Source organism: Varroa destructor, unplaced genomic scaffold (genome assembly GCF_002443255.2).
Source record: "Varroa destructor unplaced genomic scaffold, Vdes_3.0 BEIS01000001.1, whole genome shotgun sequence".
Classification (NCBI taxonomy): domain Eukaryota; kingdom Metazoa; phylum Arthropoda; class Arachnida; order Mesostigmata; family Varroidae; genus Varroa; species Varroa destructor.
In genome coordinates this window covers 22,265,523-22,279,404 of record NW_019211454.1, presented here as the reverse complement: position 1 = coordinate 22,279,404, position 13,882 = coordinate 22,265,523, and the positions used below count along the sequence as shown (strand labels likewise).

The 13,882-nt window shown below is 39.5% G+C and overlaps 2 protein-coding genes and 1 long non-coding RNA gene across 3 annotated transcripts in view; 1 reads left to right on the top strand and 2 right to left on the bottom strand.

Annotated features, from left to right (window-relative positions):
- Window positions 1-2,993: 2,993 nt before the first annotated feature.
- LOC111245511 (cdc25-like protein phosphatase twine) lies at window positions 2,994-5,500 on the bottom strand. The gene has a single exon (XM_022793968.2). The coding sequence runs from the start codon at window positions 5,064-5,066 to the stop codon at window positions 3,738-3,740; it is 1,329 nt and encodes a 442-aa protein (XP_022649703.1). The 5' UTR covers window positions 5,067-5,500; the 3' UTR covers window positions 2,994-3,737.
- A 506-nt stretch (window positions 5,501-6,006) lies between these two features.
- Window positions 6,007-13,620, bottom strand: LOC147758389 (uncharacterized). Its single transcript, XR_015318426.1, has 2 exons — window positions 12,847-13,620; window positions 6,007-6,242 (listed from the first exon to the last, which is right to left on the bottom strand). It is a non-coding gene; the product is annotated as an uncharacterized LOC147758389 (long non-coding RNA).
- brat (tripartite motif-containing protein brain tumor) overlaps window positions 6,241-13,882 on the top strand; it is a 72,372-nt gene continuing 64,730 nt past the window's right edge. Inside the window, exons 1-2 of the mRNA XM_086976619.1 lie at window positions 6,241-6,855; window positions 7,413-8,740. The gene's annotated coding sequence lies outside the window, so the exon portion shown is untranslated. The remainder of the gene's footprint in view (window positions 6,856-7,412; window positions 8,741-13,882) is intronic.

The following is a 13,882-nucleotide window of genomic DNA, read 5'->3' as shown; positions in this document are numbered from 1 at the left end:
CAGCTGTACTTTTTATTCTATTGTATGTGCATAGCTAGTGTATTATGCAAGGAAAAACAAGCTTTTTGTAAGCTGTTTATAAGAGACAAAAATAGATTGCTTTGGTGGTAAGAGTTACGTGATGAACCAAGATAGTAACGAGACAATGCTGTATTTGTGTAATTGTTTTGTCACCCATTTTCGCAATTTTCTTTATATATATATATATATACACTACTATCATTTCAAACACTTTATTAGATGATGCAACTTCAACTATCCGAACTCGCGATACACATACGTGCAAACTCTGCGTCAAACAAGCTAAATCTTGCACCTATTTGTTGCTAAGCATTAATTAAGTCCTATTGTAGGTAACTGAGTCTCGTTATTGTGTTAATATCAGCAAGCATTCGAAAACACGATAAATACATATTTTGGTACATTACCCAACTATTTCAATATATCCTGCAAGGTATAATCCGGTTTATTAGTTGCCTCTGCCGACATTCGTCTGATTTCAGTTTTTTGTATTTGTTTCAGTTCTTATTTGAGGATGGTCATTTAGGTGGTATTAAAGGTACTACAAATTAAATATTATTAAAAGAATTAAAGTTATACCGGTTTTTTGAGGAATAGCATGTGTAGTTGGTAAGCTCACTAACTAGATTTAGTTGACATTTATGAATTATTTCCATTATTATTATGCTTAGGTTTAGCTCTCTATACTCTAAACCCGTGAAAATGCACATTTCAATTGTAACACTTACTCCCTTGTAAAAAAAAGTATTGCGCTGTGTTTTGTTATGTTAGTTTAGTGCGCGATTGTTCAATACAAAAGCTGCCATTTTCTGACCTTTACTGGCTACTTGTTTTACTAACCAAGCAACTTACAAGCAATTGTTTTGCATTGTTTCTTTTATATAATATATAATCGTGTCTGACGTTGGAAAACTTTCCATTATTTTTGCTTGAAGTTCTGTGTTGTAATGGAACATATAGATGGAACATGATGACCTGTTAGTCGTTTCACCAATGGAGACATAAATTGTACTCAAGACCTATTGAATAGCTCATATATATATATATATATTCAATGGGCCTTTATATATATATATAAACTACTCAATGGGTCTTCAGTCCAATTTGTGTCGCTATTGGTGAAATCATATATATGTTTTTGAATAAGCAATAACCGTTTTTGTTTTTGCCTCTAATTTTTCATTTGCTTATGATCAATTGTTACCATCGGAAACATTTCTGTTTTACAGGGCCGTTCCACTGTACTGAAATGGAAACAATATATTTTGATTTCGGTCTTGGAGACGTGCGTATCAATGAGTGCCAATTTATGCGGGTAAAAGCAGGTATCTAAACGTGTCTTTCGGGTGGGAAAATCAAAGTTCCACGCTTCGACAATCTTAAGCCACTTCCGAAGAAGAAATTGTTAAATAGGCCTGTATTTTTTGATAACAATTTTCATTTTTTGAGTTCCTCTTACAGTTTCTCCACGTGGACATAATGTTGATGTCGCAGGTTCACATACCAATCGTTCAGTAAAAGACGATAATTGCGTGCTCATTAGTCCAGTGATTAGAAACTTCTAAATACTTTTAGAAATCAAAAAGCATGGTCTTGTTCATCTAATGTGATGGCTCTTTTATGTGTATGTCCTTTGTCCAGGTAAGTTGTTACGTGAAGTTGAAGTTTAATATTCATTACACAATTCATTTATACAAATATATTGCTTTTATTTGTAAGTTCCTAAACTTCCTTAATTATAATATATGCACTGAGTATAGTGTCAGTGAATGTGAAATAAGTCTACACTGTCAGCTCACAAAGCAACTTGGTAGCAACCGTTTGATCAGCAACCTTGTTATTCCCATTAACATCCCATAGGATTACTGTTGTTTGCTCGTATAACAGTGAGAAGTTCATTTTGGAATATTATTGTACGGCATAGAATCACACGATTTCCGCACTAATGTGAAACTCAAACAGCTCTATAGAAGGGCATTGTCTAAGTCCTAATAATCTCATCATGGTGATCAATGAACCAAATTTTGTTTTATAAGTTTACACTAGCTTAAATCCATGCAACCTCAGCCTAAATATATGTTGTGTATTCTACATCCGGTACACCAGCATAGCATACACCGAAACATATATACCATTAACGCCGATACAGGAAGCAGGTAACTTTTAAAAAAGAAAAAATGTATTCAGTGAAACACATGAATAAGTATGAAGTAAACAAATTTCGAACGCATAGAATTCTTGTGGCCGGCATCCTGTTTCAAAGAGGTACTTTTTATTGTTGCGATGTAACGCTTGCTTATAGTCGACGGGTCATTAAGTGATTAGCCATACGCGTTAGGTGAAATAACACGTGAACAAGATAATCCCAATATATAAATATGACTATTATTTATTAATTAAAGAAACATGAATATATATTATATAAAGTCTATACAAGGATAAAGAAATCGTGTTATTTGATTCCATCTAGAACTGAAGTATCCTTCCAGGTGCAACAATTCCTATTATAATGCCCTTTTAAACCTATATAACACTACTAAATTTTACAATACCTTATATTTTGCTATTTAGAACACTAGAGGCCATAATTTTTGGTGTTTGTGTTCTCAGAGCAAATCTTCGGTGCATTAATGACGCTACATACACAGAGCATGATTGCGATCAAGACTTAGGTCATCATAGTAAATGCGTAGATATTTAATCCTTGGAAGTGTGTAGTAATATACAGGTTAATTGATATTTATCCAACATTTTACGTAAAATTAAGTTAAAGATTATTAAAAAAAAACTAACGTTACAACCTAAACTATTGATTGTATGAGACCAGTGGTACATTATCAACACAAGATTCGCTTTTTACAGCTAAGTTGCAACTCAATATGTGCTAAAGGTTCAATCTATTATTTGCGAAAAATAAATCGGTAGCCATAAATATCCTTTAAGTCATCCAAGAAATGACAACAATTGCAACATTTCATGAAGTTCATTCCGGGTTTATTATTACTGGTCACTGCCTTCGTCATGTATGAATTGTAAGTCGCTCTGTCGTTAGGTTCGAGTTTTTCGTCCGATCTGTGCTATTGCATTCTGTATGTACAAGAGGCAAGTACAAACCGTTTAGTTTGAGAAATAACACTAGTTTCCTTCTGGCCACCTTTTATATTCATTCACTCACTCGTGACGATAGAGTTTCATTGATTCCATTTCAGTTGCCTGCCTCCATGCTCGCAGCAACCAGCGTCGTTTAACCCCCGCTAGTTTCTACATTTCCGTCCTCTCATCATCATCCGCATTATTTCCATTTGCATTCAATTATTTTGGCATTTCAGCGAGAGCATCAACATTCGATGCTCCTGTTTCACGTATGTACGATACTATAAACAGTTCTAGGTTGATTTTTTGCCAGCAGAATGGCTCAGCGTGCTAAAGCGGCATTGACGTGAAACCTGGCTATTATTAATATTATTATTTTACCGATATCGGCATCCGTTTCTCCGCGTCGATTATTTCACATAATTATTCGCTGAAGGAGTGCCCCACAAAGAGCATGTGGTTCATGCTTCGCCTAGGCCAGTCAGTTTTTTCATCTATAATAATGGGCTGGATATGGCTGGATAGAAACTTGGTACATTGTCCATTCTCCACAAGAACATTAACGAAGTGTTTAAATGTGTTTTTAATGGGTATTGATGGATAGCCTTATAGGCATTCCGTCGTTAAAACCGGCTGCTCTGGTTCCTTGTTAAACCTTTCTTCTCGAAGGTCTTACTCTCCGTTCGATACAGACGGAGCTGCTTAACGAAACGCTCGTCGACCATTTTCAAGTACTCCTGCGGTTGACAGTGCTCTTTGAATTCACAGAAGAACTCCTTATAGCCTCCTTGCAGAATGTATACTTCGGGATAGAAGAGTTTAGGATACACATTAGCAGCGCGATCTAACTCTCGTAGGAATTGCGACATTTTTGGTCCACGTTCAGACGAGAACTCGCAATGGAATATGACAATGTCTTTTTTTTTAGATTCGCGTTCAACTTCGGCGTCCTCTGGCATTTTCTGAAGGAACTGCCTGATAATGTGATCGGGTGTGTAGAGATTTAGGGCGCCCTTGATGTGGCCTCCGTCATACTCATATGGATATCGACAATCTATGATTTGGAACGAATTAATAACATGGTCGTACACACCGTTGATGATGTCGTTCATCGTCTGTGCCGTTATCGTCGGTAGAGCGCAACTTTTATGCGCTCCACTTGTTGGCAACGTTGTCTCAATGACTTGCTTATCGATAACGCCTTCAGCGGCTTCACGGTCAATATTTGATTCGCTGTAGTATTTCGGCAGCTTCTCCATAATATTTGCGGAAACTTCAACTAAGCAGCGGGAGGTACGAGACCTTTTCGAACTTCGCTCATCATCATTTGAGCGCTTTGACTTCACAGGAGTGTCGCTGTCGCCGTTAGCAAACGAGAGGTTTCGCCGAGCGGAGGATGAAGCTTTCTTACACAGGACCCCCTCGGAGGTAATAGGAGCTGACAGAAGAGATGTGAGTGCAGAGGGAGGCTCAACGTTTTCCTTGTTTTTACCATCCTCGTCTAGGTTGACTTCATCAACTGCGAAACCATCTGAAGTCGATGAGCTGTATCCCTGCGATGAACTCTTGCGGAGAGGGCTGCTTAAATTCTGGGGTTCCTCTTTACCTTTAAGCTCTTGGCTGGGTCTTTTCAATGGTCGGCGAATATTCCGATTGATAAGCAGCGGTGAATCTTGTGAGTTGTTTTTATTTGTCTGGCCCATTAGAGCACGTCGACGTAAGTTTACTGTTAGCGGGGACGGCTCCGCTTCGCTTTCAGAACTGCACTCGGAAACAGGAGTAAGCGCTTTGAGCCGAAAACTGCCCGCGCTGTCAGGAGTTTCAGTGTTAAGTATCTTGGAAGGCATCTGTGGCGTACAAGCGACGGTAATCGTGCGAAGAGTCGTAAGGTTTCGTGAGAGATCTGTGACTGGGGAAACGTTGTCAGGTGGACATGCCAGGTCATCCATCATTGCCACGACGTTGCACGCCTCCACAGAGACACAAGTACGAAACGGCCACAAGCGTGTCAACAGTCTTCACGTTCTTTTACTCAAATGCAGACAACTGCACCTTCAAAGCGGTCTAGATCAGCATTGGCTCATCGAGATGCGCCAGCCGTAGTTGCAGTACGGAAATGCTGCCGCTAGAATTCCTACTCCGATCCCATGCCACACAGCATGCTACTGCAGAACACTCGTTTCCCGAAGAAATGTCGATCGAGAAATGGTTAACGTCGGTGATTTAACGCTTGATGTCGAAACGGTAAATCGTCGGAAGGGCAGATCGGACAAACTCTCACACCACCAGTCACTGGTCACTGCTACTACTGAGTGACCGCCTCGGCAATTGCACTCTCACCGTTCGCTGCCGCGAACCGACCCGATGCAACTGCTTGCTGTCTTCGCTTCTGCTGTCCCGACTCTTAGTATCCGAAGCGATCTTAACCCGCCGCCCGCGTGAAAGCGCGCTGTGCACAGGCGCATTATTTCGATGCGCCAAAATTTGAAATTGTGGCGCGAATATTTAAACTCAGTAGCGCAAAAAATCAAGCGATTTGTAGGTCTACTCATGTTAACTTTACAGCAAGCCTAAATGAGAGGTTTGATCTTAGAGGTAAAGAATAATAAGCAAACCATATCAATCCACTCAGTGGTTCACTTCAGACGAAAATGAGTATTGGGAAGTAGGAAATATCGACGGGCATTTACTGACCGTCACTGAAAATACGTGGTTCGTGTAGTAGCCCCTACTTATTTTCAAACCGTGCATAACGAGCTATTACAAACTGTGTAGTAAACTCTAGATACAAGATTATAGAAACATAGCCCGAATGTCTACTGCTACTGGCCAACAGATAAAAAAGGATTGAGAAATAGCGCGTACAAAGTCCGGACCAATGGCAGGTAAGTGTTAGGATGGGTAGAGTCCAACTTGCCGGCCGGCCGGTGGTGGTGATGATGTTGTTGTTGTTGTTACTGCGGCGTGGTTCGGCGGTGGAACAGCGCCGGTGGACAAGCAGACGACGCTGGCGGCAGCAACAGGCGCTAGCGGCGGAACGAGAAAGCACGGAGCGAGCGGCCTGGTGTCTGATCTGGCGCATTTCAGGCTGGCGCGCTGTGGAGAAGTCCGCCGTAAAACTGTCTCTACTGAAACGAAGCAAGCAAACAACCCACGAACGAGATCGACGGACGACGAATTTATTATTATTGATGACCACTGATGGCTTAGTTCTATCTAGAATCCGTTGCACAAAGAAAAAGAAAAGAAATCACAGTGCTGAAGCTACTATTGATACTATTCGTACGATTCACACTATTAGCGTCAGTGTTATCACGACGGCTAATGCACGCCGGCTGCTGTGTATGTTTGCGGAAAGAAAACAATACGACAAAAAATAGAGATGCTTCTTTCACTAACGGTTGCGGTGGTTACCCCTGTACTCGTTATGGCTAGTGACTAATCTCTCGTCTTCCCATTTAGCCAACCCAATATTGACCTGTTGATACCCTGTTGTATATTTGTTAACTATTAGTGATATTCTTAAGTGTTTGGTGTGTGTTAATTGTTGTGAAGAGAAAGGGTTACCGCGCATTCGTTAGTTGCTGTTTATTCGTTGTTATCCGGTTCGATTCGCGACTCGACAACATTTTGTGTATCGACGACGTTTTTATACAACCAACAACTAAGTACCTGTTCAACTAATACGATCAACTTCCGTCATCTGCGTTAACAGCGGGAGTTTCAACTCTCCAAAAACCGGTAAGTGATCGTTCGAACGACGCACCGTATGGTGCAGGGAGTTTTCACATTTAATGGATCTCGCCACAGGATATTGAAAACTGTGTTTTCTCTGTATCTCTGTGGGTGTCTCTATGACTCTCCATGTGCGTGTATGTGTGTGTGTGTGGTCTAGAAGTATGTAGCAGAAGCAGCAACAGTGTGTGTGTGTGAGTATATGGCAGTCACTAAAGGTGGACGGTGCGTTTATAGTAAATTAGTCATTCCATACCGAGTTACTGAATCATATGCAATAGGTAACCGACATTGTATTAAATTCGATTGCTTCAAGCTTCTGTTACTGGCGATTTTTGTTCATTGTATCCATTTTTTTTTTCTTTGACTGTCCCAAAGTCGAGAATGTTCTATTCGATTCATCACCAACAGCATCCGTCGCGAATTTTTACGGGTAAAATTGACCATGTACGCACACTTATACCATGGAAATTCAGTGTGTTTTTAGTAAAAGATACTTTTTTTTTATGAACGACACCTGCGTATTTGTGGCTCGTTCGCTGTTTCTGTGCGTCCTCCTCTAGCTCCGGGTCTTGCTGCGCGTTGCGCTTTATCGTGCATTGACCCGGCCGCCGCGGACCGTCGGCTGCCGATTGTAGCAGCAGCGGGAGGGGGAACATAACAAGAATAAATAACGAACGCAAGGTAACAGAGTATCGTTGGAACAGAGTGACTGGAAAGGCAAATTAGTTAATTGAGTGGAAAACGAAGTGGAAGCTGGAAGTGGGAATGAATCTAAAAAAGGGGAGCATATGGAAAACTCCTTACATTTCCCTCTGCTGTTACTGTTACTATAAACAAAAAGAAAAATTTAATTATTACTGACAGAATTGTGTGTTTCTCTTCATCGTTGACTTTTCGGTTCATTTCTGGCGCTGCTAATGTTTAGGCTTATGCGCTATGCTTGTCATCGTTATATATATCAGTAAAATTAAAGGCACATAAGTTTGTACAACGATGACGAGCTGGCATAAGTTTGACAGGCTGCGTGTTCAAACTGCCATCGGTAATGGCCAGGAGTGATTGCGTCAACGTACTATGAATCATATAATGAATATACTTGTAACATTGTTTATTGTGCGGTTGTGTTTTTATAGCGCACCCGTAATCGCTTTTGTTGCATTATTTTTTCTTTTGGCCACAACGGTGCTCAGTGTCGTTGTTTATTGAGTGATCGCTGATTGTTGCTGCTGCTGCTTTTGCTATGATTGCCCGGTCAAATGTGATGCCATGTGGCTTGACTCTATTTTCGTATTTCCAACGAATAGACTGGCGACAACGAACAACTCGGTAGAATATCCACCAAGCTCAAAGCCGCCTAACAACCAACCAAGTCAGCTCCTTGATATCACTGACTGTTGCTGCCACTGCTACGAAACTACTGCTGTGTGCTAACAGCACCAACACCAGTAAGATGTCGATTGTTACCGCCCCAATCCCTTTCATTGATTACGTTGTTTTGTAAATTATATCTCACAACAATTATAATGAGTACATTAGTAGTAGCAGTAACGATAGTTGTAAGAGAAGGTTGTAAAAATCTACTAAACTACAATAGTTTTTTTCGGGAGTAGACCGACCGCGTTTACTCGTTGTCGGACGATCTACAACGAACCAACCTACCCCAGCCCTAGTCCCTCTTTTCGTTCCGCCCTCGTGGCAGAGAACGCCATCTTGAACTGAACTGAGTTGCCTTCTTCTTCGATCCAGTTGTCTTCGAGCGCCTCCCTTCTACCAGGAGCAACAAGCACAACCGTAAGGTTCACGAGACGATAAAGACCAGACGAGAACCATCAGGTCGGCAATGGCGATTCGTGGCATTGCCAATGTGTTGTCACTACTCAAACAGACAGTAAGTAACAGCAAGGGGCTGAGCAACAGCGGACAATGATAGCTAAGCAAAATATACAGTAATTGAGATGATACTCCGACCTAGCGATAAAAAGGACAGTAGTTCATGTTATTGCATCGCAATGATGCTCTTGCTGCTACCAGTGTTTCTGTTATAAGATTTTATATCCAGAATCGCCGACTAACAATGGAGGTCATTGTTTCGTAGAATTAGTTCATCGCGGTTATGACGTAGCTGCTACCATCATCGTGGTCGTTGCTATCACTGATCGATACTATTGTTTTTACATCGAAATACGACGACGGCGAGTATCTGTGTCATAGCGTTTTGATAAGTTAGTTACGTAGTAGAGCCAAGGTGAAAAGCAACATATTAATGCCACTACCGGTTTTACTTCCACCACCTTTACTATACAGGGATATGGAAACGCACAGCATCTATGTACACATAGCTTTAGAGGCAGCCTAGAACATCTACATTTGTGTAACGCACTCTGGCACAGACCGATAAGAAGCAGATTCCCGCATTCGCTTGCCTAACGAATTGCAGTGAATGTTTAAGAAGGAGAAGGAGAGAGTAGAACATGAAAATTCGATTCATGATTAGCGTGAACTGGCAGCATCAGGACATTTTACGCGTGTCTAAAAACTTTTTTCCGTGTAATGACGATTTGTCAGTGACTCAAAGCTAAATATAGTGGCCACAGTACAAATTGTTAATACCAAGTTGATCTTGCCTTAAAAGAGATTAGAAGCACTTAGGTGACTTCTAATTATCTTTACATTTTTTACCTGAGTCACTAAGCCAAATGAAGTTTTTCTCTAACCTTGATTACGACTGTTGTGCATTTAAGAAAGAGGATGATAGCTGAAAACCTACTCGTATTTTTAATGGGCTACTATTTCCTTTAGTACCATCGTTGCTGTGTTTACGTCATTTGTCAAGATGTAGTTACCGTATCTGTATTGTCACCATATCGGTTTCTCCAGGTGTAATCTCTCTACCAATTATGCATTTATTTAGTTATGCGAACATACTGTGTTGTTATACTTTTTTTTTATATCATTTTTATAAACCAACAAAGAATATAGAGAGAGTTGAGCCAGCTCCAGTTGTTTTAAGTTTGATGTAGGCTAGTGTGGGGTATCAACGCTATCAGCCAAGGTAAGCATTATCAAGATGCAAAAAAAGTAGTCAATATATAAAAGAAAATCTTCAGTAAATGGCTTAATTGATCGCAGGACATCTATAAAATTGTTGTATTAGCTCAAGTTATTCAACCTTATAGAATTTTAGCAGTTCATTTTTTAAAACTTTTCAGAATTTTTTAAAACTTCGTTACCGATCTTTGGTAGTAAATGTTATTGAACTTAAATAAAAAAATGGCTTTAATTTTTTACATACCTTTTTCAATCAGTTTTCTATAAGTGAAAGTTTGGATTCGGCAGTTCAATACATTTTGAGTACTGAAGTTCGTAGGTTATTATCGACTGGGGAGAAAAACAATAAAAGTATTATTCGATAAGTAGCAAATTTCGGTTTTTGCGTTGAGTTTAACTGAAGTTGATAACAAGCTTTAGAGGTATCAGAGCCGGTATAGCTTAGCCAAAGGACCTTGAAACACATAGACACGGAACCGCCAGAAAAAACTTACCGTAAGGAAATCGCATCGGGAAACTATGGCAAACAAGTACAAAATCACTAATGGTTCACTCCGTACGGCATACAATGTCCTTTCTCCTTTCCGTTGTTAGATCAAATACTACGACCGGATTCAAACGCTGCTATATGGCAATCGTAACGTATAAAGCTTTTGGAATATTGAATGAAATAATACTGATTGTGTTTAAGCTCATGAAAGACGTGATTAGCTCGTTAAACGTGTTTAATTCAATTTTATCTATAATATTTCCATAATATGTAAATATGCAATACGTATAAAATGTATCTGTAATATGCAAACAGTATTCAAACTGTCTTGATGTATGAAAGATGTAAGGGTTTCTCGCATTGGCAATAAAAATGCGCAAGATTTATTGCCAATAGAGTATTTAGCCATAGTTTATTTTCAGATTTTGATGTTAGTGCTTTCTTTTTGTAGTCTATATCTATGGCTTTTGGGAGGTCTATTTATTCAATCAGCTCGGTTAATTTGAGGAGCGAAAAGTAAAAACGATAATTTTTTTTTGGCTAACCTCGTGGGCTAACCGGAACATCACTGGATTCCAGCTGAGCCTATTTACGGAAAAAAAAGATAAGTATCGAGCGTATAGAATTAGTTATATATTATTAATTATCATACCTATTTAATACTATGTCAAGAGCGGCAGCGACGGCCAAACTGCTGCTGTAGCAGTAACGATGACCACAAAAGTAGTGCTGGTAAAATCATTAGTTTAGACAGCTGGAAATTGCTACTCTGACTCTTCAACTACTGGGGTGGGACGGCGGAGGCAGCGGCGGCTGACATGAAGACTGACTGACATCGGTGGTACAGTTAGTACCAAGCATTTTTTCAAGCGCCCTTACAGTCAGGGCCGTTTCGATGACAACGCTGTCTGTTTTGTTTCTTAGAGCTTTGTCAACATATTTATATGTATGCGTGTGTGTTTTCATTTTTCGACTGTTGGTAGCACAAGAGACGGGTAATCGGCAAATAACGATTTTTTCGTCTGGTCGTTGCTGTATTGGTAAAAAGTGAGAGAAAAGCCAAATGAAACGACAACCATGCGGTTTTTTTTAAATAATGAACCACGGGCGGCCGTGTTTGGTATTTTCTGAGTTGTAGGCTGCACTTAACTATTGAAAGAGTAAGTTAGATGCAGTAAAGTCACTGACCCATTCCCGTAATTTTTCAGTACAATGCAGTAGTTAGTCAATGATCAAGTAACAAATAAAACGAATTGGTTCTCCGTAGCTGACGGTTAGATGGATGACGTTAGTCACAGGCTTGTATTTTTGTGTTAGTAAAATAATAATATGGGCCCTGTGCCCATTGGTACTATTGTGCACGAGCCTTTTAACGAAAATATAATACTGCATAGTAGATAAACCATCGTCAATAAGTTTGTTGAATTTCAGCAACAAAAGGCTGTGCTTTCTACTCGAGTTCTCCTGTTTATTTAATGCATAGTGCACTCTTATAGATACAATCAAATAGCAAAAACATGTAATGTTGAAAGTTAACGTATAAGGACCTTAGAGTTCCAGAGAGTAACTAAAAACAAAAACTTTTTTTGAGTCAATGCAGTATAAGCGTAAGAGCCTTGCTTGTATCGTCCGATATGACATTAGTAGCGGAGTTGATATTAAAGAAAACGGCCATGATAGAATTTTCGTGTATCGCGGCTTCAAGTCTCAGCAGAATAACTGTAGAACAAAATTGTTAAGAATAGGGTTAAAGTTTCTTCCCTAATTTTATTCACAAGATGAAATTCGTATTTAATTCGTCTCGATAGTAATATATTGCCACATTCTATCGGTACGTTGGTTAATAGTGTCCATGTTTAGCTAACTTGGTTTTGTCGAACTTCATTGACGCCTAACGAAATTGTTTCTAATGTCTGCACATTCAGAAAGCGCTAACTGTATTAATATAAAACGGAATGAGGTGTTTACAGGCAGTTGAAGTAACGCGTAGTGTTGATATCCTTCATAGAGGTAGCCCTACAGCGCTGTAAGGAGAAATAGTAATCGCAGCTAAAAAAAAGCAGAACTTCCGAACAGTATATACACACGGAGACATATCACCCATGTCAACATGATCGTTATTCTACTTTAATATGCTTTTCTGTCATAAGCGGTCGGAATCCGTTCCGAAGTGTTCGAATTCCGCTTCGAAGTGAAAGCTAATTCTCTTCCGTTGTCAATATCGGGTATTGATTGAGGCGCCTGCATATAGAAGAAGCTACCGCACAGAATTAAAAAAGGTCGTGTATACTGCCGTCGGAAAAGCTGACGTATCGTCGAATGTGCATAAAAAGCTTCTCCTTATATATCCATATAGTCGTTCTTTGTAAGGTATCATAACGTGTCTCAAAAAAAATGTAACGAAAAAGCGTGTTTGCTATTTGCATATGGCGTTTATATCTATATTAATTCCTTACCTGAATCCTCTTTAATTGCTTGCATGACACATTCCTTTTCACATGCGGCCAATGTCCATCATCATCACAGTCGCACTATTAAAACATCAACTGCTGTAATGATGACGGTAATGATGTGCTGAATGCACATGGGTTCATAAAACGTGCTCAGGCGAGTGTTCAAGTTACATAACACACATAGATATTGCATGCGGTATTGAAACATCATATTTAGTACCCCTCTGCTAAAGGAAATCGCTTGTAAAGTGTTTTGTTAAACATTTTCACTAACTAGAAGTTTGACTTTATAAGCACTTTATGCACACACGTAATGAACACTGTAACGTAACAAGTATCTAGTTCTCATCACTGCATAAAGTGATGTGCTGTAAAAATTAAGCGTCACATGATTATGCTGAGCTAATAATAATAAAGAAAGTATTGAGGTTATGCAGCCGTTGAGGCCACCTGTTGAAGGGCACAACTCTTACGTAGCTAAGCATCAACTGCGTGCAAAATTAGATGGAGGGAAAGGGTCGAAGCAGTGAAAACAGATTAGCTAGAGAGTAGTTATAGACGAACACAAGGGGGCGCCACAGAGTCAATCCATTTGAAAGTGTTCGCCGTATTCCGGTACAAACAAGTTGTTTTAACTAAAAATGAACTAATAATACTTATTTAATTTACATAAAAATATATGACATACTGAATTAAACATCGGAAATGATGGGAGCTACCTATCAAAGAGGGAAAAAACTTATTTTCAAAAAGCTCAAGTTTGAAAAGGGTGAGTAGACCTACGTATTTTGTAACTTCAGGTGCATCGGAAGCTTAGAGTTATAATGCTTGGTTGATGAGGTCAGCACTCAAAATAATAAACATGTCTTTATTAATTGAACAATATAAACGACTACGAAGGACTACTAGTTCAATGCACACTAGGTGTCGCTTGATGTTTGTGTTCAATTAGTTTACGCCCGAACTTCAACCAAGATAGATACCGAGAACATGCTTTTCGCTAACATTTTTAAAGTATTGGAAGGCTATGACCGCTTTT